The sequence below is a fragment of the Varanus komodoensis genome, unplaced genomic scaffold (assembly GCF_004798865.1).
Source record: "Varanus komodoensis strain SLA01 unplaced genomic scaffold, ASM479886v1 scaffold71, whole genome shotgun sequence".
NCBI classification, from domain to species: domain Eukaryota; kingdom Metazoa; phylum Chordata; class Lepidosauria; order Squamata; family Varanidae; genus Varanus; species Varanus komodoensis.
Genome location: NW_025336360.1, coordinates 1321137 through 1346272, shown reverse-complemented (window position 1 = coordinate 1346272; position 25136 = coordinate 1321137). Strand labels below are relative to the sequence as shown.

General features: G+C 53.9%; 1 protein-coding gene across 1 annotated transcript in view; it reads right to left on the bottom strand.

Annotated features, from left to right (window-relative positions):
- The window catches only part of KAZN (kazrin, periplakin interacting protein), a 204437-nt gene that overhangs the window by 36044 nt on the left and 143257 nt on the right, over positions 1–25136 (bottom strand). The window contains exon 3 of the mRNA XM_044452366.1: positions 3996–4187. Within this exon, the coding sequence (XP_044308301.1) occupies positions 3996–4187 (192 nt within the window). The remainder of the gene's footprint in view (positions 1–3995; positions 4188–25136) is intronic.

Below are 25136 nucleotides of genomic sequence, written 5' to 3'. Positions count from 1 at the left end.
AACCTACTTTGCATGCACATCGTTATAAATTAAGCTCCTTCTAGAACAGAACTCTGTAGTTTCAGGGGCTCAGGAAAGTAGCATCTCAGCAATTTTTGTGGGTTTGGAAGCTTTAGCGATGAACAATATGCGTCAAAGTACATAGTACACCTCCAAGTGAGCATTCATGTCTGTTACTAACCACCTGGCCCATGTTGCTGAGCTCGTGCTGAGAGGGGAGAAGCACCATCACAGCCTTTGAGGTGCAGTCAGACAAGTACCCATGTTCCGCGGGAGAACGGTGCCTGTAGCTGCACAATCTTCCACCCTCGGAGGAGGGCAGAGCCGAGTCAGAATTTCTCGGAAGGCATTTCCTTCCTGGAAGAGTTTCTGAGCTCTTGCACTCGTTTCAAAGTTCTTCTAGCAAAAGTAGGCCACTCTTCAGCATTTTCTGTCCTTACTCTCCAATAATTTTTGCTGGCAACATCTGCCCGCCTTTCCCCCACTCCCGCAAACGCAGGGGCACACGCTTTCCTTAAAGTGTCAGCGAAGTACCTGAAGTACAGCAAGCGAAGTCCAGGAAACCCAACAGGCTGTGTGCCCGCAGGGTCCACGGTGAGCCCAACACTGGCCGACTGCTGCAGAATGTTTCTCCTTGCAGAAATTTGGTGAATTGTCCCCCCGCCCTTTGGGCTGCCCACCCGTTTTAGGCCGGGGCATTGTAAGGCACGGTTTGTGAGCACTGCTGGAAAAATGCACGCCCATCTCAGCTGGACCAGTAATCAGGCTGGGAATTGTGAAGTGTCATTATCATTATTAAATGCTCCAGAAAGAGAACGCTTCCCCTGCGGAAGGTTTCTAAATTGGTTCCCTCAGGCCTCTGGGGAGTTTTAGGGGTGGGGAAAGACAAGCCTTTGCAGACCAAACTCTTCAACGGCAGGTGGTCTGGGAGATGCTCCGCCACATCACGAAATGCTCTGCAAATCGAGATTGCTCCAGGCTTGAAGGCCACCCCGAAGGGATGCGGCTGCAGGGACGAGCCTGGACGGGGCCCCGTCTGCTTCTGCGTAACCGCAGCTTGCCGCTTGGGCAGAGCAAGGAGTGGTGGACAGACCGTCCTTTGAGCTGACCGGGCACGTGTGGCTTCACCAAAGTGGCGAGCTGTGCTGAGCTGAAGGCGGAGACCTTCCTGGGCAAGTTGGGGGAAGAGGGGCGGGTAGAGGATCGTGTGCCTGTCACCCGTTCAGGTATAAAACTGGTGCAACACAGAGCACAGAATGGATGGCGCTTGTTTAGCAACGGAGAATAAATTTCCAGGGCAGTCACACTGTCGTAAGAATGAGCTGGATGCATGGGCAACTTTTCCACGGCCAGCCAGCTATCTTTTGCCCCTTCATGCGCCACCTGCCAGGTGCTAACCTGCGTTCTTTCATGCACCCTGCACACATGCAATAGTGAACCACAACCTTCCAGGCTGGAGCCGGGGGTCAGACTAGATGGCCTGGGGGACCCCTTCTGACTCGCTCTGTTTCTATGTTTCTATGCTCCCCGTGACAGGAAGCAGGAAAACTTTTGGGCGCAGACCCGGCAGAGACAAACTGCGCAGCCTCCTTCTTTCCCAGCGCACGCGCTGGCCAAACAACCTCCAGCAAGACCTTCAGTAAGAAGTTACCAACAGCTGCATGAAACTTAGATGCTTCCCCCAGAATGCAGACTTGGGACATTAAAGGGAAACTGCGGTGGGGTGGAATGAATGCGCCCTCCCCATCTCACAGTCCGCACCTTCTCTCCCCACGGCCGCAGTTCCTGTATGCACCCTCGCCCCACCGACCCGCAGGCCCTGGGCTCGCTTGCTCCTGCCGCACTCAGCTGCCCCCCCCCGACAGCGGCCCTCTCAGCGCTGCGCCGCCATGCGTCTCCCGCCCCTTCTCGCTCCCGCCTGCATGCGAGGCACCCGGCGCATCCACAATGCTTGAGGCTAAAGGCGTTTGACGGCCTCTCGCTGCAACTTCTGGAAAGGCACCAGACGAGTGAAACCTACGTGCGGTTTGGTGGGCGTGGGGAGCCTTTATTTAGAGTCTCCCGCTGCCAGCAAGTTTCGCTCGGAGCCGCCTTCCTCGGCGGGTAATTGGGATGGATGGATGCAATCTGGCCGGCCGGCCGGCCCAGCGCGGCTGTGAGGAAACCGCAGCCACGCCGAATGTCTAGTTCATTAGAGAAGAGGATCCCTGCTTCCTTCCTTGCTTCCTTCCTTGCACCATTGCAAAGCAGCACGGGACGGATCAAGAAGCCCTGCCAGGGCCAGTCTGGCTGGCGAGAGCATGCTGGGAGTTGTAGTCCAGCATCACTGAAGCAGCAGGCTTGGCAAAGGCTACTTCAAAGGCACCCCTTAGCCTCTGGACACCCTCTGCCTCTGCTGAGGCGAAGGCTCTGATTCCCAGCAGGACACGGAGCACCTGCCCAGCGGCCGCTCCTTCTGCCCTTCCTCTCACCTGCAGGATGCCTCTACCAGGTGCTGCGCGCCATCAGCCGCTCAGGCGGGGCAGGGCCGCCGGCAGGCCACGGGAGGAGTGCGAGGAATCCATCTGTGGACAGGCGTCCAGCAGATCCCCTGGGCTCAGCCCCCTGGACGCCGGTCCCTTTTGCAGCAGCTGGGGCTCCAAGCTCCCGCTGGGGTGCCCGGCGTTCAGGGGGTGCTCGCCAGGATTCAGGCCCCACACGCTGCTCTGTGTGAGCAGCACCCCTTTGGGCGGCTGCAGCCAGCGCCCAGGAAAGGCCGACTTGCGGGGGCTCGCCGGGGAGCTGCCCCCTGTGTGAGCTGCCACCCTCTTCCATGGGAGCTGCCGCTGCCTCTTGCGCCACCGCGGCCGCAGCAGAAGGAAGTTGCTGGTCGCACAACTGGGGTTCTCGCTTTCGCCTTTGCGCACTGTGCAAGAGGGCTGAGCACCAGAGGGAGCCCACAGATGCTTGGAGGGACGGATCCTGACCCTGGTTGGACCTGTGGTACAGCAGAGGCAGGCTCTGGGGACTCAACACCGGTGCCTTCTGCTGAGACCCCTGCAGACTTTCCGCGCTCCCAGAGCACGGCGACCACCCTCAGGGCAGCCGGCGTGTGCCCTGAATTCTCCCGGCAACGGCACGGTGCCCCCTCTGCCCATGCCAAGCCCTGAATACAGAAACAAGACCCTTTGGCCTGAACAAATCATCTGCCCACGGAGGAGAGGAAAACTCGCTTCTTGATACGGACGAACATCACCGCCCCAATTTTTCACCTCTCTAATAAGACTGCCGTGGCGCACTTCAAAATGTACTACGACTGCCATCATCCCTGGCCAACGGCCATGCTCCAGCAAGTGACAGAGGGCCAGCTGTCCTGTCTCTGAGCTAAGAGAGGCAGCGGACAAGGCTGGCAGAAAAAAACACCCAGAACACACGGTCGGGACATCCCGTGCGGCTCTTCCGTCTCTTCATCCTTCATGGACTTTCCACAGTAAGGAAAAGGCCAGAGGAAGTGGCGGAAGGGTTAGGATGGGAAGACAACGGCATCTGGAGCCCCGTAACGTTCTGTGAATGCATCAGGGGGCTCGGGCCATGGAATTCTCACCTGGAGGCACCCCAGATCGGCTTTTCCGCAGCCTCAGTGCTCCCTGGAGCCTTCCCACAGCCCCGGCGCTGCCTCCTTGGGGGCCGCCTTGCTTCCTCTTTGCTGCCCTCACTCTGCTTGCCTTCCTCGGCCAGCGCTGATGGTTAATCACGCCGCCGGAGGGATTCCCCCAGGGTTGTATTCACGACATTCCAGAGCAGTCGCAACGGCACAGGTTGGCTCAGGCAGTCGGATGAAAGGGCAGCGAAGGCCAGTGAGGCCAGTGGGCAGCGAGGGCAGCAGAGGAGGAGCAGGGCACGAATGCAGCACGAGACGCACAGAAGGTCCCCCGAAACAGGAGATCTTCCAGGTTCGGGAGCAAACCAACCACGAGGCCGGGCCGGGTCCCGCCACGCCCTTGCTCAGCTCTTACCTTGGAGCGCTTCTTTGGCTCTTGCGAGTTCTTGCTCCTTCTGGGCCAGCTGGACTTTGAGCTCGGTGGCGGACAGGATTTCGGTGGACTTGCCGCCGTGAGTCTCCTCCAGGTCTTTCGTGAGCATGTCCTTCATCTGTCGGAGCAAGTGGACCTCCTCTTGCAGCTGGGACACCTCTTCTCGGAGAAGCACTGTGGGGAAAGCGGGACGAAGCGTGAGGAGGGAGCGGCTGGCAGCACTTCCTGGCCTGGGAAGAGCCCCGCGGTTGGCCACCCAGCCCTCAAAATGAGGAGCAGCAGCAGCAGAACCTGAGAAGCCCTTGCGGCTTCTCCAGGGGAAGGACCATCCCTGCTACAGAACCCGAGGGAAGGTGGCCCTCTGGGAGGAGGGCTCCTCTGCTTTCTGGATTCCTTGTCCACCTGAGGGGAGAGGGACCCCTCCAGGTGACTCCCTGGCTGGGGCTGAGCAGAGCCGTGGTCCAAAATGTCTGGAGCCACCAGGCAGTGAAGGGCACCTCCTGTGTGCGCACGGACCCCACGGGGAGGCTGGGATCCTCCCTGCGGGGACTTCTGTTTCCGTATCCCTCCCTCAGCAAGGGCCCCTCTATGGTTTGAGACGTGGTGTAACATCCTGGCTATGAGGCACAGCTACCCGATATGTGATGGAGAAACGACACGGGAAAGGGCCTTTTGGGGGGTTGTACCCTACTTCTGAAATGCTTTCCCCAAGGAAGCTTGCCTGGCATCTTCCCTGATGTCATTTTGGCGTCGAGGCAAAGGCACCCCCCTCCCCCGCACCAGCTACTTTGAAGGAGTGGAGAATTTGGGGGTTTTGGGTTCCGCAGTGGCCATCTGGGTGCTCCTAGCAAGTTCGCAAATGCTCTCCAATCATGCTGGCCCCTGGCGGCTGGCATGAAAGCTGTGCTGTGTGTGCCTGACAGTCTCCTAGAGTGGGACGGGGCCTCGGAAGCAATCTAGTCCATCCCCTTGAGTGATGCTGGGGATGCAGCGTTGCAGCAGAGTCTGGTCAAAGACCTCCAACTCCGTTCTCCTAGCATGGATAGTGTCCCATCATCCATCTCAGCTGAGGGACCACTGTGTCTATAGGGCCATGGATTCTACCCATTCATGGTGCACTGACATTCCTTTGCTTCCTCTTGAGAACCTCCTGCCTTGGAGGCCCCAGGATTGTGCAAGAGAGTATTCCATAAATAAGGAACCCAATCCAAAGGCCACCAGGAAGCAAATATGAAAAGTAAAACAGCAAAACCCAAAGGAGTGTTACAAGAGAACTTAAGAGCAGGCCATGAGGTAGCAGTACTCATCCACCCATCTTCCCCAGCCATTGTGTACATAGGCATACTGCCTCTGATATTGGAGGCAGCCCATAGCCAGCAGGACTTCTCCTCTAGAAATGCGCCCAGTCACAGTGGAATAAGAAACTTTTCACGTTTAAGGATGTGGTTGATCTCACATCCTCAGTTCTCCACTTTCAGGAGTCACCTCAAATTAGCTCATTTCACGCAGCCAAGCGAATTACCCAGGAGAGTTGGAACTTTTCGGCCCTGTTCGGCCATCGCTCCGCATGGCTGACCTTTCCGGCACCATCTTTCCTCCTCCTCCTCTCTGACCCACGCTCATGCAAATGCTGAGGGGCACCGAAGAAATAAAACACGGTGGCTTGAAGTGGAACACGGCAACAACACGAGCATGTCGGAAGGCACAGAGGGGAAACTCCAGCTCTCCAGCGCTGCGCGAGTCATGCAGCTGCCTAGACCGCCCAGGGAAGCTGCTGCCAGTTGTGCCCAAAGGCCAAAGCGTTGCTTTGGAAAAGAAGCCAGGCCTGGGGGCCCTGCCTCCTCCGGGAGAGCATCCGACACGCATCCCGCCTCATCCCAACCCACACCCCTCTGGGCAAGTTCCCTTGCCCTTCCGAAGTGGCACATCCGAGCCAGGAGCCTTTCAGGAAGCCACGCTCAGTCCTCCAGCCAAGTGGCAGAGCTGCTGTCGGTCCCGCACAGCTCCAAACAGGAGCTCGGCGATGCGCAGGCCAGCTTTTCCCAGGCACCGGTCACCTTAAGTTGGCTCCACACCCTGCAATGGCAGAGGGGATGAGTGCTAACCTGCCGGGAGAGGCACACGGATACGTGAAGCGTCGGGGTCCCTCTCCAAATTTTCTGTAAGAGCAGCCAGCAACTGCCCTGGCTTAAGGCCAAATGTGGGGAAGCGGGTCCTTCCGTTCGTGCTCCCTGAATAACACCTTCTCAACGCGGACCTCCCAGTGGTCATGAGACAGGGACGGGTCGCAGAATCCCGGAGTCCTGCAGCAATTAATTCCCTGTGCCGGTGAAGGGTTTAGGGAAACACGTTTCTCCTTGCCAATGGCCATCCCTCTGGGAAGGATGGAAATGCCAGCCCAAAGCACCTGCAGGGCGTCAGGCGGGGGAAGCCTGCTGAGCCTAGGAATCTGTCTGCAGCCCCAGAATGGAATGGCACACGTGCGCTTTCCCCACGATCCCGCACCTGCTCCAAGCAGACCCTGGCAACACACAGATCAGCTTTATGAGGGCCAATAAACTGAGGCTCAATCCAGGCAAGACGGAGGTCCTGGTGGTGGGTGGTTCGAGCTCCTGGGTAGGTGACTTGGGCCTTGTCCTGAATGGGGTTGCACTCCCTCGGAGGGACAGGGTCCGCAGCTTAGAAGTGCTCCTCCACCCTGCGCTGTCTCTAGAAGCTCAGGTGACGGCGGTGGTGAGGAGCGCCTTCCTTCAGCTTCAGCTGATATATCAGCTGCATCCCTTCTTGGAGAACAACTGCCTGGCGACAGTGACACACGCGTCGGTAACTTCCCGATTAGATTTCTGCAATGCGCTCTACGTGGGGCTGCCCTTGAAGACAGTCCGGATACTTCAATTGGTGCAGAATAGAGCTGCCAGGCTGCTGACGGGGACTGGGCGTCGTTCTCATATAACCCCAGTTCTCCCTCAGCTCCACTGGCTCCCAGTTGAAGTCCGGGCCCAATTCAAGGTGTTGGTGATGACCTATAAAGCCCTCAACGGCTTGGGACCTGGATATCTAAAGGAACGCTTGCGTCCATATATGCCCTCCCGCCCCTTGAGATCAGCAACAGATGCCCTTCTCCAGGAACCCTCTGTGAATGAGATTAGGAGGGTGAGCACCCGGAGGAGGGCCTTCTCTGCAGTTGCGCCCCATTTTTGGAATGTGTTCCCCAGGGAGGTCCGCCTGGCGCCATCGTTATTTGTTTTTCGGCGCCAGGCAAAGACCTTTTTATTTAAAACTTATTTTAATTGTTGAATTATTTGGATTAATAGGATTTTAAATTTTCAGCCGAGAATGCACCGGGGGTTTTTAAACAAATTTTTTTATTTGTTACATTGTTATTATTTATGTATTTATGTATCCTTTGTGAGCCCCCCCGAGGCTTTGTTGTAATGGGGGAGGCATAGAACCGTCTAAAATAAATAAATAAATATCCTGAACTTTCTTCGTTGCAGCAGTAGAATTTCAGGCGCGGCCTTCGAAGGCGTTCCTTGCCAGTCCACTGTGGATCCTGCAAAGCTCATCACCAGAACCTACACCTGCGGCCTTCCTGCATCCATCCTATTTACTTATAGATAATCAATAAAGAGGTGAAAACGTGATGAATTTTCACAATTCGACTCCTGGATTCCGGTTCATGCCCCTTCCCCTGTGCCAGGCGGGTGCTAAGTGGATCTGGTACAAGCTCATGGACTTCGATTTCGAAGGCAGCGTGATGTCTGCATTTTTTTCCTCTTGCAAAAAGGGCCGGAGGAAATTTGTGCCGTGGGCGTGTTTGTGCCACCTGGACTAGCATGATCTGGGCATGGGGAGCCCCGACTGTCATCTGGGCACTGCTTGTGCAATTCACACCAGAACGACGTCATGTTTGGCTTCTGATTAATGCTAATTTCCCCAGCTTTTATTTTCAATGAGCTTATCACCCCCTGTCTTAGAGACAGAAGCCTGTGCAAAACCTGATCGGAAGCAGGCAGAAGAATCTGTCCTGCTGAAATGCACCTAATTTCCCAGCACTGTCACAGCCTTACCTACACGCCTTATTCCTGAGAATTCATCCAAGCGGTATCCCAAATAAACACACACTAATGATTACACACAGGCCCCTGCAGCAACAGCCCATGTGGCGGAGGGTTGGAGCCCTGGATGGGGATGGGAGACCAAGCTTCTAGTCCTCACCGAGGCCACACAGCTCCCTGGACTACTTTGGGCCAGTCCATGACTCTCAGCCTAGCCTACCCTGCAGGGTGGTTCTGAGATAAAATGGAGGATGGCTGCTTGCAGGAGGAAAAGATGGGATATAAATACCACGAATAACGCAATAATCCCCCAAGGCGCTTGGAATGCTCTGTGCGACACCCCCCTTGCCAACTGTGTTTCACATTTGCCAGGACAGCCTTTTGGGCCAGGAAGTAGCGGCGGTCGCAAAGTTACGCAGGGAGAGGGGTGGCTGCCCGTTTGCAGCCGCTGTTGCCCGTGAGCTCTGGACGGAACGGAGAGAAGGCAGGGGAATCGCTGAACGGGACTGCAAACAGTTGCAGGAGGAATGGGACAGTGCCAGAAGTGCGGGGAGTCTCACGGTGCATGTGGAAATGGAGCTGCCTTTACCCTGGTTTTCTTCCTGGGAGTGAGGCACGGTCCCCATTTTGCGGGTGGCAGCGAAATGGCCAAGCATTCCAGCTTTCTGAGGCCGAGTTGCTCCATTTCTGATGCCCAGGCAGGAAGTACTTCCAAGGCCAAAATGGCATCACTCCCATACAAGAAAAGTCCTCCAGCAGGCTTGCAGGAGTGTGCTAAATTTTGGGAGGAAATAACAGTCTCAGAGATGGGGAAGGAAACGCCAGAAACTCCCACCTGAGCATGCTTGGCAGGCACAACTGTGGACTGATGCTGGGTTACGAAAGCCAGATGGCGGTGGGGAAATGGAATGGAGTCTCACAGAGGGGGTCATGGCTGGCAGGAGGATCACACTGGAGCAGCCTCCATGGCAAGGTCAGGTTGCAGGTCCCATGCCTCTGCTTCTTCCCCTGCTGCTGCCAGCCACACCGCCATCCCCAAGGGGCCTTCATTCAGGAGGCCCATCGTCACCATCGTCACCACCGTCTGCCGAAGCTGCAGTCCTAAACACATCCGGGCCCCTTCTGAAATCAATGGGATTTACAGGCCTGTTAAGCAGGTGGAGAACTCCAGTCCTGTTGGCTTTTAACAACTCCGCTCTCAACCCCTTGGGACATGGAGTAGTAATAACACGAAGAGAACAGAGAACGGGCGGAAATGAAATCTTTAATCCTTCTCTCCCCCGGCCCCCTCCCCCAATCCATCCAGGAGCATCAAATGAAAACAGAGCCTTTAATCTCCCCACTGTCTAATTACAGTACGGGAAAACACTCCAAGCCAAGAGGTACTGCGCAGGTACGCGGAGACCGAGCGCGGGGCTCCCTGCCCTTCCCCATCAAGAATCAGCTGCCTTTGAACTGGGTGCCAGCGGAGGAAGGCGCTTGCAGGCCACGGATTTGGATGCTGGGGAGAGGAGGGCTGCGCCTTGCAGGTGGTGCCCCAGCAATACGCGATGGAAAGATACAGGTGCGTGTGAGAGAGACGGAGCCACTGGACTTTCAAGGCCAGGATCTCTCCCTCCCTCCCTTTCAGTGGCTCTCAGAAGCTCTGGGGTTTGAAGCATCAACAGGGCAGAAGTTCATGCCAAGCAGCCTTAAGAGCTGGAAGGAGAGCAGCCGCTGCTCTTCCACACCCCTGGCAGTGCCGGCTCCGCGTTCCCTCGTCTTCGCACAGCCCGATGAATCACGGGCCGAGTCTTTAATCAGGCAGAGGCTTAATGGGAGATCCAGCTCCTCTCTCCCTGCTTGTAAACACACCTGCCCTGGCTGGGTGGTGGCGGACTGGAATCTGCCCCAGCTTCAGAGCAGGCTGGGGTCGTTCTTAACTGTGGATGGTGCCAAGGGAGGGCCGTTGGCCGGAGGAGGGAGCGGGGGACGTTTTCTGGGATGAAACGCACACTCTGGACAGGGCGTTGTATCCTGAACGCTGGTGAGGCCCTCGGAGACGGATGGGCCTGGCAGAATTGGCAGGAGCGTGGGAGGTGGGGGGTGAAACACTCACACAAGGTCTGGGAGACCTCTCTTACTTTGCAGAGCAGGTGAGGTCTTGCAAAAGGGACTCCACTTGTGATCCCTCCCCGCAAAAGGTCTGAATTCTGAAGTGTTACCAGTTTTCATTCCAGCTGTCACTTCTCCACAAAAATCCCACCTCCTGCTAGATCATGATTATGTCCATTTTAGAGGCTGGAGGACTGAGGCTGAAATCCTGTGCATCACATGTCAGGTGGGCTGAGGGAACGATCTGGACTCACCTTCATTGTCATAACTAATATTTATAATAGAAATGTATGAAATCCTTCCCACACATCCTGAAGTCAAGAACCTTGGAACCCTAAATAAGAATGGTTTCAGAAGTTTCAGAAAATGTGAGTTGCTGGCAACATGTTCAAACAATTTTGACACTGTTCTGACAGCTGCAGAAAAGCAATCAGTTTTTGAAGATCTATGGACGAAAGATCAGAAACGGATCTATTTCCATTTTAACACGATGTGACAGAGGGGAAGCACTGGAGCCCACGAGCGTCCACAGACCTTTGCAGCCTGCGCTACAGCCAAAGCTCAGACGTTGCCAAGAAAGGAAGGAAGAAGAGACGAATCAACGGTGATTTGATATGAAATGTGACAGTCATTTAAAGCAATCCCTGCGAGCAAACAGAGACCCCCCCCCCAAAGGGAATGGAGAGCTCATGGTGAGAATAAGACTGGCTGCCCTGTTGCTCCTGAGCAAAATCTAAGATGTGTCACTAGACATTAATTGGCGCTTTTCCTGACAAGTTCAGGAACTGACTTTGCAGGATCATGCTCTGTTCCAAGGGACACCAGTAAAACTCTGCACCTTCCAGGTTTAGCTCAAAAAACATCCGACAGGAAGGAGCATGCTGGGACTTGGAATACTTTTTTCTGGCTAATCATGCATGGGACGCACTTGCAACCTCTCCTTTCAAAAGAAAGGCTTTTTTGTTTTGCTCAGAACTGGTGACTGAATACACAGATTTCAGATGGATGCATAAGGTCTTGCAAACTGGGTTATTGCCTGGAAGACAGAGCTTGGATTTGGGGGAGCCGGAAGCGTGTCCCCCACCCCCTGCAAGCCCTGCCCCTCCTCCACACGTAAAGCAGCCCCCGCCCCCCCCCCCCGTGCTTAAGTGTGCCACGGAAGAGCTGCAGTGTGAATGCAGCAGCCCAGCTGCAAGATCCATCCGGGTTTCAGCCATGCCCCCAACTGTGAATTCAGCTTCACGCTCCACATTTTGCTGCCACACCAAACCAACGAGCGCACGCTTGGCTTTTCGGCATTTCTAATAACTGGGGTGTTTGCCTCCAGCTGCATGAGTACTGCATTTAAGTCCCAGGTGGCCCGCACTGCCTGTATTCAGGATACATTTTTGGAGAGAGGGAGAGAAAGCGAAGAAAGAGGAGCGGATCAGTTACAGGTTCATTAAAATTGTGATTACCTTGCCTGCCTGTTGGAAAGGAGCCCCAAGGCAGCTCACAAGAATGATACACAAAATGCAGCGTACCACAATTAAAAAAATGATGCGACACAACCCAACAAAAGCCTCACAGCACAACACAGCAGCACAGAGACTGGTCGGCCAATGGGCTGTATTGTCAGGTCCACTCCGAAAGGAGGCGACAGATGCAGCTGCAAACCGCGAACCGGCAGAGGACCAGGCCGGGCAAGTCCGGACCTCTTCTGGATCAGGGCTTCTTGGCCCAGCTTCCATGCCAGGTCTGGGTCACGGACACGCCATCGCTTTATCCTCCCCAGAACAGCTGCACCAAGAAACAGTAACATCCTTCAGCATTCTTCAGATGCTTCGCGGATGAAGCCCAGCACTCATTTCGCAACTGCGCTCTCCCCCGCTCCTTGGCCCTCCCAATGGGCTCCCCCCAAGGCAGAGCTCAGCTCTGGGCTGGGGGAGCCTGGCTGAGGCCCAAGTGCCGTCACAGCGCCTCGCCAAAGAGTGACGCCGCGCTTGCACTGGCTGAGAAGTGAGGCGGCCGGGGGGTGGCTGCATGCTCGAGCGGAGAGATCAGCTCCCCAAACGCCAGCCTCTGGGCTTTCTGTCGCCGTCCTCATGGTCCCTCTCTCCCTGCCAGCAGCAGCCAGCCTTTGACTGCAAACACACTGCAACTAGAGCTCCCCCCTGGAAGTTGATCCCTGGAGAAGTGCCAAGTCACAGAGCAGGGAGAGGCCGCTGCACACTTTCCCACGCTAGGCTTGGCTACAGAGAGTTTGCAAGCGGCAGGGGCTGCTTTCGACCGCCCACCGAGCTGGCTCGGGGCTCGGACGGAGGTGTCCCGCCTTCTGTATGTCACGTGAGCTGCGGTGCGTTCCCTGGGCGAGTGCACGCTGCCAGCCAGAGCAAAGCTGGGAAGGGTCTTCCATGCAAGGTAGCCCACCCGTGCCACCGGTGCGCGAGATCAGCGGTTCTTGCCCTGTGCTCCACGGACCCCAGGGGCCTGCGATGTTGTCGCAGGGCGTCCATGAAGGTGTCAAGAAACGTTAATTTTTTTGCAGTTAAATCTGGTTGAGCAAATGAGTGAACGAATGAAAGCAGGAGGCAAGCATGTCAAAATACCATACAATGGGCCATCTGAGCGAAAAGAGAGTTGATGCTATTATCTGAAATTCATATGGAATCAGGGAAATAAGGATATTGGAATAGGGCTGTGTGCATGAACAGATTAACGGATTTCCCCTTCTCACCAAATTTGAAGGCCCTTCATGAGAAAATTGAAATAGATACTTGACGCAGTCTAGTGCTTTAGATTGTGAGCTAAGTCTTGGTGGTCCGTGGCCACAACAGGTATTTAAAGGGGGTCCATGGCGAAGGAAAGGTTGAGAACCACTGCGCGAGATCAGCCGACAGCACGATTCTGCACGAGCCCAATTCCTGCACATCCGGCTCCTTTGTCCCGGCAGGGTGGGGGGTTACACACAACGGGATGGTGGCCGGGAGCTGCCTGTCACTGGCCAGAATTCCTGAAAAGGAAGACTCAGGGCACCCCCGTGATGGAGCTGCTGGGGCCTTGCAGTTCCCCTGTAAGGCCAGATGAGGGCGCCAGCCTGCCCCTTGCTGGGGAAGCACAAGCAGTGCTGCTCTTGCCCCTATTTTAATGGGTCGCAATTCATGCAGTATCGCTCATTCCCGGCGAGGGAAAGTCTGGCTATTGCTACCTTGCATAGATAACTTCGAGCCTGGATTGTGACTGCACATGCTATGCAGGGCCACCCTCAGGGCTGGGCTGGGAATTTCAGCTAGCGGCAAATATGGCGGCTAGATTACAGACTGGGGTGCCTTCCCTCTGCCCTTAGAGCAGAGCTGGAAGGTCTTTCTGGCTGCCGCTGAACCAGTCTGGCAGTGCCGGTGTTGCAAAACTCTCTGCAATTTTCATTTAAGTTTTGCAACATGTTCCTTACTGGCGGCCGGGATTCCCTCCAAGCCGAGTGGGACCTCCAAAAGCCTTCCCTTCCCACGAATGTCTCCAGGTCACATGCGGGGCTCAGAGGCAGCCCCAGGAAATGGAAAACAGCAGCAGGCTGCAGGCTGCGGCTTTCGAGAGAACCTCCCAGGCCGGCAAGATCTTTGGGAGAAGCCCCGTGGCTTCCGGATTTCTACTTGGTGGGTTCCTCTGCCACAACTGTTCTCGTTTCTGTTGGTTTGGAATCCTGGCTTGGTAGTTTGCGGTGCTTTTAAGATGCAAATCTGGACTCCTTCACTTCACTAGAATAAGCTCTCGCATATGATGTTATTTTATAAAACAGAATGAATTACTAGGAAAAGATGTTGACCTTGCTTTGGGGGTTCGCCTGTTTCGGCTGCTCTGTTGTACTGGCTTTGTTGCTTTCTTGGTCATCCGCTTCTGGATCTGTGCAAACTCCGAGTAGTATGGAAATAAGGACCAGCTGTATTTCAGTCCTGTTTGTAAACGGCTTGGGCCCGGGATACCTGAAGGAGCGCCTTCTCCCCTGTGTGCCCTCCTGCCCCTTGAGCTCTGAGGCGGAGGCCCTGCTCCAGGAGCCCTCCTTGAAGGAGATCGGGGGGAGGGGCTACCTGGAGCAGGGCCTTCTCGGTGGTGGCACCCCGGCTTTGGAACATGCTCCCCAGGGAGGTTTGCCTGGCGCTGTCGCTTTATTCTTTTCGGCTTCAGGTGAAAACCTTTTAATTCTCCCAGTATTTTAATGTTTCATTGGTTTTATTCTGGGCTTTATTATTGTGCTTGGATGCAATGCCTTGTTTTGTTTCATATTTTCTGTTTTCTTTTCTTTTTCTTGTAAGCTGTCCCGAGCTGCTTGAAGTGGACGGCCTAGAAAGCTTGGAATAAGTAACGAGGAAGAAGCAAGCGCCCAGCGCATCCAACCAACTTGCAGACTCGGACCCTCAAAACCCCTGTGCCAGTTTGCTTCCAAGCCACTGTGCTAGCGATTTTTTTTTTTTAAAGAAATGGACATTGGGAGGATGGAAGGGCCTTGAAAGCCTTGGGAGATTTTGCCCGGCATAACGTGGCATCTCAGCCTCAGTTCTTCCCATGTAATGACAATCCTTTTAGGGCACAGTTCAGTGAAGGTGCCCTCAGCCTCAGAAGATGAGGGGCATTTGGGGCAGGGGGGAAGGTAACTCTGCCCCCGGAAAGTCCCCGAAACGCCTCCTCCGAGCTCAGAAAAGCCTCCCGCTTCTTCCTGCACGGGCCGTAGGATCCGTGGAGCCTCCACGTGTGCAGGCTCCGCTCCGTCCAGCGCAAACACTGAATTCCCGCACTCCGTCCTGCAGCACTCCGGTGCAGCTTCCACGCAGCAACACGGCTTAGCCACGACAGCTACCTGGAATCTCGTAATTAGGGGTGGCGGATGCCAAGCCAAGGGGGAGAGTTTCTTTCCCTTTGCACCCTTTGTGTGCGCTAGCATCTTCTGGGCTAAACAGGCTAATTATTTTACCTATGCATCATTTTTATAACCTGTTTTTTCTGCAAAGAGCCCAACGTGGCTCTTTGTACAATCTCCTTTCTGGATCCTGAGAGGTAGGCTAGGTTGAGAGACAGCAACCAGCCCAGAACACATGGGGAGTTTCGTGTCTGAATGAGGACCAGAACCCAGGTCTTCCATGCCTTAGCCCAGAACTCTAACTACTAGGCCGCACTGCCTTATGTTTTTCTTGAAAATTCTAGGCTGCCCACAATATAGATAGATTCCAGGGTGGCACATCATAATTAAAAAATACCATACAGTAAAAGCAAGCAACATTATTGCCCTTTACATAATAAAGCAGAAAGGCAGAGACGCTGCAAAGGAATCAAACACAGAGAGGCAACCCGAACAATGGAAAATGGCTGAGAAAGGATTGTGGTGGTGCTCCCAGGCAGGGGTCCCTAGGGAAGGCATGGGGGGGGGCGTTCTTGGGCTCTTAGGTACAGGTCCCAATCTGCATGGCTCAGAGGAAAGGGCTCCTCTGTTACCCTCACCTGGCGACCGATTGCAGACTTGCACCCTGGGCTCCCAGCCCACCCCTTCCCCAGGCCCAAACCTTTCCCCCGGCCGCCGACTGTTTAGCTTTCGAGCAGCTAAAACAGGGAAGTGTGGGAGAAGAAAGCACCTTTTCCCTCTGGTTCCATCTTCCACTCGCCTGCAGGCCCAAGCGCTCCAATTTGGGCCTTGGGATGAGCTTAGTCCGGCACCCTGGTGCTGGTGACCCCTCCTTCTCTGCCCTCAGCCAGGATCTGCACCCAACGGTGCCCACCGCAGCTGCTGAATGGCATCTGCACTAGTTACTGCGAGGTGACAAAGACCCTGGTCTTTATCAGGACGGGTTCACCAAGGCAGAACATGGTCTCTATGAATTTGTCTCAGACCCAGAGGGATAGAAAATAATGAAGCAAACGTGATGGGAACCTGCAGCTGCTGAAGGAGGATGCAAGTTTCGGGATTGCACAGAACTCTTCATCTGGCAAAACCAGAATTCAGGGAATGAGCCAAAATTCAGAGCTGGTCTTCCATGGTGCCCCACCGTGACAAGGCTACGAGTTGGCTCTCTGTCTCAAAGCAGGCAGAGTTCCTAACGCATTGGCTTAATTTGTGACAGTCAGATTAGTGGCAGAAGAAATCCAGCCTTTTCCAAGCTGCAGCTGGGCCAGGGTCACAGATGGAGATGCTACCGGCCACCTAATGGTGTCAGTTGTTTCTCCAAAGCATTCCAATCCCCACGTCCACAGCGTCACTCGCCAGTCCCACGGCACGTTTTAATAACTTCCAGAGAATTTTCAGCTGCCTTTGAACGTCATGCCAAGACAAGAGGCAGACGAAAAGAATAGTCGGTCTGCCTTCGCATGGATCCCATCAGAAGAATTAAACTTCATTCTTGAAAACAAACCAAGAGGGACCCTTCTCCAGTCCCTACAGATGGAATCTGAATTCACTCACATGCAGTCTTGCTTTCCAGGAGCATAAACCCACACACTTGGTCCTTGTCTCTTTGTATCCTCACAACAACCCTGTAAGGAAGGCTAGGCCAAGACCACCCTGGCAAACCTTCCTAGTTCAACAACTGTCTAGCATAAAGACGATGCATGTCCTAATTTCAGGCAGTTTCCCTCAGCAGTAATCCCCAAACTTGGCGCATCATGTACTGGGCAGAAAGCATGGCTTTAGTCAGGAAAAATAATTAGAAATCAAAGGCTCCCTTGCACCTTTTCCTTGGAAAACCAACCGTGATTCTTTGTCAGAACAGCCTGTGATCATTCTAAATATTTGATATTTTCGGGGCAGGCATGACAACATCATGTGCTAGTTTGAGCAAAATAGATCTATCAGAATATGTAAATTTAGGGAGATGGGCTGAGCTCGTTGGTAGTGTTTATAAGCTGCCTTGAGTTACTTGAAAGGAAAAAAAGGTGGGATATAAATGTAACAAATGGAGTAGATGATTTGAATTCAATTTCTGATGTCTTCCAGTAGGACAGAGAAAGATTCCTGTCTGAAACCCACTAAAAAGGCATTACTGTATCTACTGCTTCCGATTAGAATGACATTCTCTTGTGTGGCATTTCATGAGCTTATTTTTCCATGGTTTCAAATATAAGGTGGTTCTGTGAATTTTTAGCATCAAAATTCCCTGGTTTTTTGTTGCAAGCTGCCTTGGGAAATGACACAAGCTTTTGGATTGCACAGAGCTCTTTGTCTGGCGAAATCAGCATTCAAGACACACAATGAAACCAACCAGCTGCCGCCACTGCAATAAGAGGGACGAATAAAGCTAATCACTTTCAGAAGGCAGATGTTTGCTCACCTCCAATTCCAGCTGTTTTAGGTTCTCTGATGGGGGGACTTTCACATCAATGCTATCTGAGCTGGGGACGGAACCAGGGATCCCCCCCCCGCAAAAAAGGGGGGGGGAAGCAACACCTTAAAGTCAGCATCCTTCCATGAATAGCTTGCCTCTTTTTAAGATCTGATCTTTTGGTCTCAACATCTTAGGAAGGTTCTCCAACTGACTTTCGGGGGGGGGGGGTCTCCTCGAACTGAAGAGCTGGCTTCCTTACAGTACAACAGGTGTGGCAATCTGTGTCCATTAGGCCTCCATTCCTGTCCTTTTTCAGCCTGAGAGAGGAGTTTGGGGTCCGGAGTCCTTTCACCCTCTCCACATCCACGGCATTTCACTGCTGCATCCTGTGCCATGTTCGTTATTTTTAGCCCGACTGGACCGCACACTGCAGGTTTCTCAAAGAGCTGCGGGTCTTTAAAACAAGCAAATAAACAAACGGGCATTGGGAAAGGCTGACATCCTGCACAGTTACTTCGAGTAAGTCTCACTGAATTCAGTGGGACTTCTGAGCAGATCTGCATACCCCACACTCATTCCCAGGGAAGCATCTATAGGATCGCAGCCTTTATGGTCTCCCCTTTTGGGACTGGTCAGCCTGGAACAGGCTCTGAGTGGCTCGGAGAAAAATGACCCCAGGGAGTTCCAGTTGCCGGCTTTGCACACGCTGCCCTCACTTGCTCCTCAGTGTGCGGCTCGTCTTGGCAGGAAGGCACTTCTCCCCACAGAGGCTCAAGGTCAGCGGAAGCACCCAGGTAAACCTCTTGCCCCCGAGCTCCAGCAGATCCCCCGGCCCAGTGCAGATTCATTCCAGAAACTGCTGACTCACACCTTTTGTTTCTGAAGGACCCGCGCTGGAAACCTCCCAGAACAAAGCCAGAAATGCTTCTTCAAGGTGCTGGTCCAGGGAGGGTTTCCTTCTGGCTCCACGTGCTCTCACCTGTCCTTGCTCCAAGGTGAGATCGTTCTAGGCTGGGGACATGCCCGTCCCACCAAGGAGGACCCGCATCCGCACGGAGAATGGCAAAAGAGGGCATGGGCCTGCATCGAACTGTCACGTGCCAACGGATCCTGAGAGATGCATAGCTAGAAAGAATTCCCGGATCCGCACCAGGAACGCAGGATTTCTCATTATGCTGCTGACGACCGGCAGGCGACAGGCTGGGTGACCGGATGGCTCAGGCGCTTACTTGCTGTTTTGCTGCTAACTGCTGACGGACACCCCGAGGCCCGGCTGCTGCGGCTTCATCGGGTTCCTTAGACTGGGCAGCCTTGCAAACAGAGGACCGTCCTCTACCCAGTAGGACACACGGCCACCCTAGGTCATTCTTCGTGGGCAGTGGCGAGGTGAAGAGCTTGGAATCATCGGACTGGAGTGACGTCGCTGCTTCCCATGCAGCCAAAGAAGGGGGAACCAGAGAGCTCCCACCCTTGTCGTGACGGCACCTGAGCGCTTGGGAGCAAAGGCGGGGTGGAAAGACATGCTGTGCTCCGTAATTCCTGGCCCTCATTTCAACCCCTGCTGCACTTCTGAGCATGACGCAGGACTTGGCGTCGGTTCTCTCTCCCGCTGGCTCTTCTCCCACTCCAGGCAGCTGGACTGACCGCTCGGCCTTCCCTCGCCCTGCTGAGAGCCAGAGCCCAGCTGCTTTGCCCGAGCGGCCGGCATGCTTGGGCCCCGGGCCGTCTGCCACTCCCTCCTGTGGCTCCCTTTGCCCCGTTTCCTTCCGCTGCCCAGTCCCCCAGAAGGCCTTCTGCAAACCTGCCGGGAAGGCTTTCCGCAGTCTTCCCTCCGAGCTCTCCGTGCATCCAGGCCGAGCGAGACCCAGGAGGCCCCCGGTCGGAGCTCCTCCCAAGGACTTCTCGTGGCTGACACACTGCCATGGGGCGGAGGCTGGGAGAAGACGAGATCGGAGTGCCAGGAGAGGCAGGTCAGCATCCCTCCCCCAGTCAAACGCTCTCCCTGAAAGCTGCTCTGAGAAAAGCTGCGGGAGAGAGAGAGATGCGCCAGCCGGGTGCCGTCTGCCCCTCGCCCGGCTGCAGTGACGGGAGGCGCCTTGGAAGGCTTTTGCCTGGGGGAGCCATCCTCACGTTGGCACGGGGCACAGCCGAGCCAGCACCAGCCCCCCCAGGAGGCCAACCACCAGCACCCCACTCTCCCCCTTCTTCCTCTGCTTCCCACTGGCGCCAGCCTGCCATCTTCTTTCCCCAGGATGCCTCTGGGCCCTGGAAAAGCCTGCTTTGCAGCCGGCAAGCCGTGCTAGGAAGGGATGCCCTCAAACAGCATCAACTCCTCTCCAGTCCCCTTGCCCAGGACAGGAGGCAGAGGCGCTGCTGCTGGCACGGCTTGCAGCTCCGAGAAGCCAAGTGCACGGCGCAGATGCAGCAGCTCCTGAGGCCGCGGGTTCAGGACATGCCCAAACTTGGCCAGGGGGGCCAGGGTCAGCGCTGGGTTCCTTCCTTTCCCTCGTGGAATTTGGACTGCAAATGCTCCTGACGCAGGCCGGCCATGTATCTTCACAGACGGCCTCGGCACTGTCCACTCACAGTTAGCACCTGCGCAACAGGCTGAGCAAGCGGGCACATGGGCTGCGTCGTCCCCGTCTCCCCCCTGCGTCAGGAAATCTTGCATCTCCATTTAAATTGCAGGCGCACTTTCTAAATTTCCGTGCATGCAGATGGATGAACACACGCAGCTCTTACGCCACTGCCCTCTTGGGCCTGCTTGTCTTGATGAGGCTCTCCCGGCCCGTTGCCTCGGTTTGAGAGCAGCTGGGATGCTTTTGCACATCACAGCGGTCTGGTCAGCAGCCGCGCGAGATTTCAGCGCCACAGACGCGACGCAACAGCGAGGCTGAGCTGAGAGGCAGCTTTTGGGGAACCCCATCATCACCTTGGGGGGTGCTCCCAGCATAATACTTAGAGAAAAGCTTTTGCCCCAGGTGGATCGAGTGGAAATATGACGGGGAACCAAAGGTCATCCAGAAATCCCAGTTCCACCCGGAAAGTTCTGGGTTGATCTCTTTTCTCTTTCTATCAGAGAATTTGTCTGTGCATGGAATCTCATCCCAAGCCGCCTGTTCTCCAGAGAAAAAGATTTCTTTGCATCTGCGAGCAATTTGCCGGTATGCAAAGTGTGATGTTTACGAAAGGCCGGATTCGGGTGTTGAGCTGTGTGCTGTGAGCAAGGGAGGAGGAGAACCGGGCTATGGGGAGGAAATGGGAGCAGAATCCTTCATGGCCGAATGGAAAACTCCGGAGGCACCAATGAAGGCATTTTCTGTTCTCGCTGCAGTCATTCCGTTAAAATGAACTCAGCTGTCAGATCAGCGGAGCCGGATTCAGAGTTCAAGGAACAGATTTTTGCAAAGAGGTTCTGGATTTGAAACGCAGAATGCTGGCTTGGAATTTGAGATAGCTGTCCTCCTGTCAGACTTCAGGCTGCCTGGGGATGATGTGAGTTGCAGTCTAAGGTAACTGCTTGGGAATGCTGGGCAATACCAGAGATTCCACCTTCTTCATGGGAAACTTGATCACAAAGAATCTTGTACTTTGAATTTAAGTCGGTTCAGGAGCCTGTTTCCACTCTGAATCATTCAAAGTCCAACTCAGCTTTCCCCACAAGAAAGAACAGAAAGTGAATTAATCTGTTCTCAGACCCTAAACAATACCCATTTTGATAACTTAAACTGCAAATATACATAATTTAAGGTAAAAATAACACTACATGCCAAAAGTATTAATGAAAACTTGAAAGCAATTAATAAAATATGTAAATAAGTACTGTGTAATAAAATGGCATTTACCGTACTGCACAAGCGTAACTCAGGAGATGTGTCACAGCAAGAAAATTGGGCGCACCACAGATGGCGCTTACGCAATGACCACATTTCTTCACTGCGTCTGTGGTTCAAACACAGAAGCATCATTTGAACTTTGGAGTAATTTTATCTTGACTTTAGTGTTCAAACTCTGGATCGTTCAAAGTGAGAATCGTTTGAACGATGAGGCACCACAGTATTTCTAAGGAGATGGGTGTCGCTTTTATTAATGCCGAGCGCTGTGTCTTCCCACACTCTGTCTTCTTAGGTGTGCATCTACCAGCCCCAGCTCTCAGCAGTATCCAACAGAATGGGCAATCTCAAGCACAGAATGACTTAGACAGTAAGGCAACACAAGTTTCTAGTCCACAAACTTCAGTGCTGCTAATGTCGATGTGTGTCTGTGTTGGTCCTTTTTGGAATTACGGCTTCCCCGCTGTGCTGGTCACCTCTGCATTCAGTCGCAGGGAGAACAGGCCTCGGGCACTTGCAGAAGTGCATGCGGGGGGATTCCAAGCCAGCCACGTGCCTTTTCCTGCACAGCAAGGTGATGCTTTCTCCAGTGTGATGGAGTGTTGTGCTCAGTTCTGGGCCCCTCATTACAGGAAGGATAGAGCCAGGTTGGAGTCAGTGCAGCGCAGGGCCACAAGGTTGGAGGCCGGTTTGCAGGGGATTGGGTATGAGGCGAGACTGAGGGAACTGGGTCTCTTCAGCCTGGAAAAGAGGAGACTCAGAGGGGATCTGTTGGCGACATGCAGGTATGTGAGGGGGTGTCACACAGAGGTGGGTAGAGACCTGCTCTCCCCTGCAGAGGAAGGCAGGATGCGCTCCAACAGAGCAAAGCTCAGGGAGCCAAGGTTCCATTTGGATGCCAGGAAGCACTTTCTGACAGTCGGGACCCCGAGGTGTGGACTGGGCTTCCACAAGAGGCTGTTGAGGCCCCATCGGTGAGGGTGTTCAAGGATAGGCTGGACATGCACGTGGTGGGCATGTCGTGAGTGGAGCCGGCTGGAGCTGGGGGTCAGACTAGATGGCCCGGGAGGCCCCTTTTGACTCGCTCTGTTTCTATGTTTCTATCCTGGGCGGAGCACGGAGCCCTCCAGACTAGGAGCCACAGACAGGCTTCCCTCCTGGAACTGGCCCATCCCCATTCCAAGACCATCCCAGCATCTCATGGGGGTTGGCTCCACGCTGAACTTTGGGCTGGGTAAGAACCGGCTGCTTCCTATTGCTCTGAAATGAGGAGTTTCTCGGGGGTGGCCAGCTTCACCACTTTGGGGTGGAAGTGTGGGGCCCTCTGAATATTGTTGGACTACCACTCCCATCAGCCCCAGGCAGCATGGCCAATGAACAGGGTTGAATGGCACTGTGATCCCTCCATCTACGGTGGGCCATGTCTTCTGAAAACTTGGTCTGAATCCCATTCTTTCCTAGGACAAAGTTCCGTAATGCCAACACTGGAGATAACAAAGAGCTGTCCTAAGTAGGGAAAGGGTTAAGAGCCCCCCCACCCCATTTTATGTCCCCCACCCTAAGCCCACGGCTGCTATTTCAAGAAGAAAACTGCAGTGCTAAAGGCCACTCTTGAGTCTCGGCTAAGAGCTGCAAAGGAGCTCGAGAGGGAGGCATTTGTGGACGAAAATGGAAGCACGAAAATAAAGCGAAGATGTAAACAACACGATCCTGTGATTAGTTAGTTGCTCAATCGGCAGAGCCGCAACTGAAGAGGTATGACAAGGTTAATTGCTGGAAAAAAACCACTTCAGGTAGTTTTGCAGCACACCAGTGCGCAAAATAACCACTGGAGGCGAACGAGAAGGTATCCACCTCTTGCCGGCGCCGAGACGGTTAGGGAAGATGGGAAGGAGAAGTCTCTTTCACGAAAAGCAGCGTGAAAAATTACTGGTCGAAGGGCTTGCTTTTCATAAGGACGCCGGAGGAATCCACGATGGATTCCCGTGATTTGGATTACTAGGGATCCTGGCTGCGGATTTCACAGGCTTTTGCTGAGCTGTGTGGATTCCACGGACTTGCAAACCATTTTTCAACCTTTGCGAGGTACTTGCATGAACAAGCATCAACCCAAGTTAAGGCCCCCTGAAGACAAACCAACAGGCAGGCCAGAGAGCGAGAGATGGGGCGGATCTGACAAAACCAGGACAGCCCGAGCTTTCCGTCAGAGCCAGCGACAGGGGATTCAGAACTGGCGGCTTTGATGTGTCCCCGGTCCGATGCAGGACAGCCGGGGATCAGTGTGCCTGGAGAGGTGCCTTCCCTAACTCACTTGCTTCCAAATGTCTGGTGCCCAAATTCCCAGCATTCCCGACCATTGGTCATGCTTGCTGTGGCTGATGGGAACTGAGGTGCAAGACACCTGCTGGATGCCAGACTGGGGATGGAGTGAGAAACCCACAATCAGGTCCTTCTCCGCCATGAAGTTCTCCCTGGATGATGCTGTCTCAGGCCAGCCAACCTTGCAGGGATGTTGTGAGCACCAAATGGCAGAGGAAAGGGACAGACTAGTGCAGTGTCTTGTCCTTCTTAGAGGAAAGAGAGTAGAAATCAATGGGCTGATTGCATCCGGGAGCTCTCGAGAGGCTGCCCAAAATAAACCTTAGAACTGATACGAGCATGCATGTTCAGAGCCAAGAGAGAGCGCAAAGGCAGGAATAAAAGCATGCTGGTTATAACAATATATTCTGGAAATAAGCGCATTTCCGGGGTGGGAGAGGCTCATAAAAGAGGGAGCAGAGGAAGCCACATATTCCCCTTCTCCTTTTAATTGGGCGATAGATTTTCAGCCAAAACCAACCAACCAACAAAAAGGCCACTAAAAATGGGCCATGCTTCACAAGAGGTCAGGAGGATAATTGTCTTCCCATAACCAGGTCCACCAAGTGATTCAGCGGGGGAAGAGTGTTGCTTGACTGGTCCACACACGCTCGCATCCTGTTCTACAGCAAGGCGAGGACCAGATAATTTGTTCCGTTTGCTTCGTCTTTCCATCCACCTCTGACTAATCCGTCCCGAGGGGAGGAAAATGAGAGATACTAGTAATGAGCCAAGTTTGTAACTCATTCAAGGAGGGGAAAAAGATGTAAAGAGGGGAAAGATTTAATCTAAGTGGCTGCAGTAACAGGTGTAAAACCTTCTCACTTCTACATGGTGCTCTGCAGATGTTTCAGATTACAGCTCCCATCAGCCTCAGCCAGCAAGTCCAATGGTTGGGGATAACAGCTGAGCCTGAAACATCTAAAAAGCACTAGGTTGGGGGGGGGGGGTTGATCGATCAGCCTATCAATCAATCTATCTATTCCTTCCCGGAAAAAACGGGTGTACTTCAGATGTTCTGTTTCTGATCACTGAAATGGGCTTCAAAATGCCTTGGGAATTCATGATAAAAGAGCTGGAAAACAATGAAAGCCAGACACCATTTCAAAGCAGATAAAAATGATCCAGCGATGACCCAGCCACACACGGGGCTGTGAAACCCCTTTCAGGCAGGAACGATCTGTTATTACGAGAAATCGGCCAAGGACTGACCCAGGTGCCCAAAAATACAAAAATGGTGTTAAGTAAAAGGGCAGGAGACAAATTCATGGAAGCTTTGGTTCCTCAGTGGCCACATGACTTGAAAGGTACTGAGAACCTCCTTGTCCAGGCAGCCTAGCTCTGATCTTAGGGTGGCAATTAAGGTGTGAGGGCTTCTTCTGTCATACCTTGCTTGTAGGTTTTCCAGGTAGAAATATGGAATTATGATGCTGAACTTCTGTAGGTTTTCCAGGCAGAAATATGGAAAGATGACGCTGAGCTTGTAGGTTTTCCAGG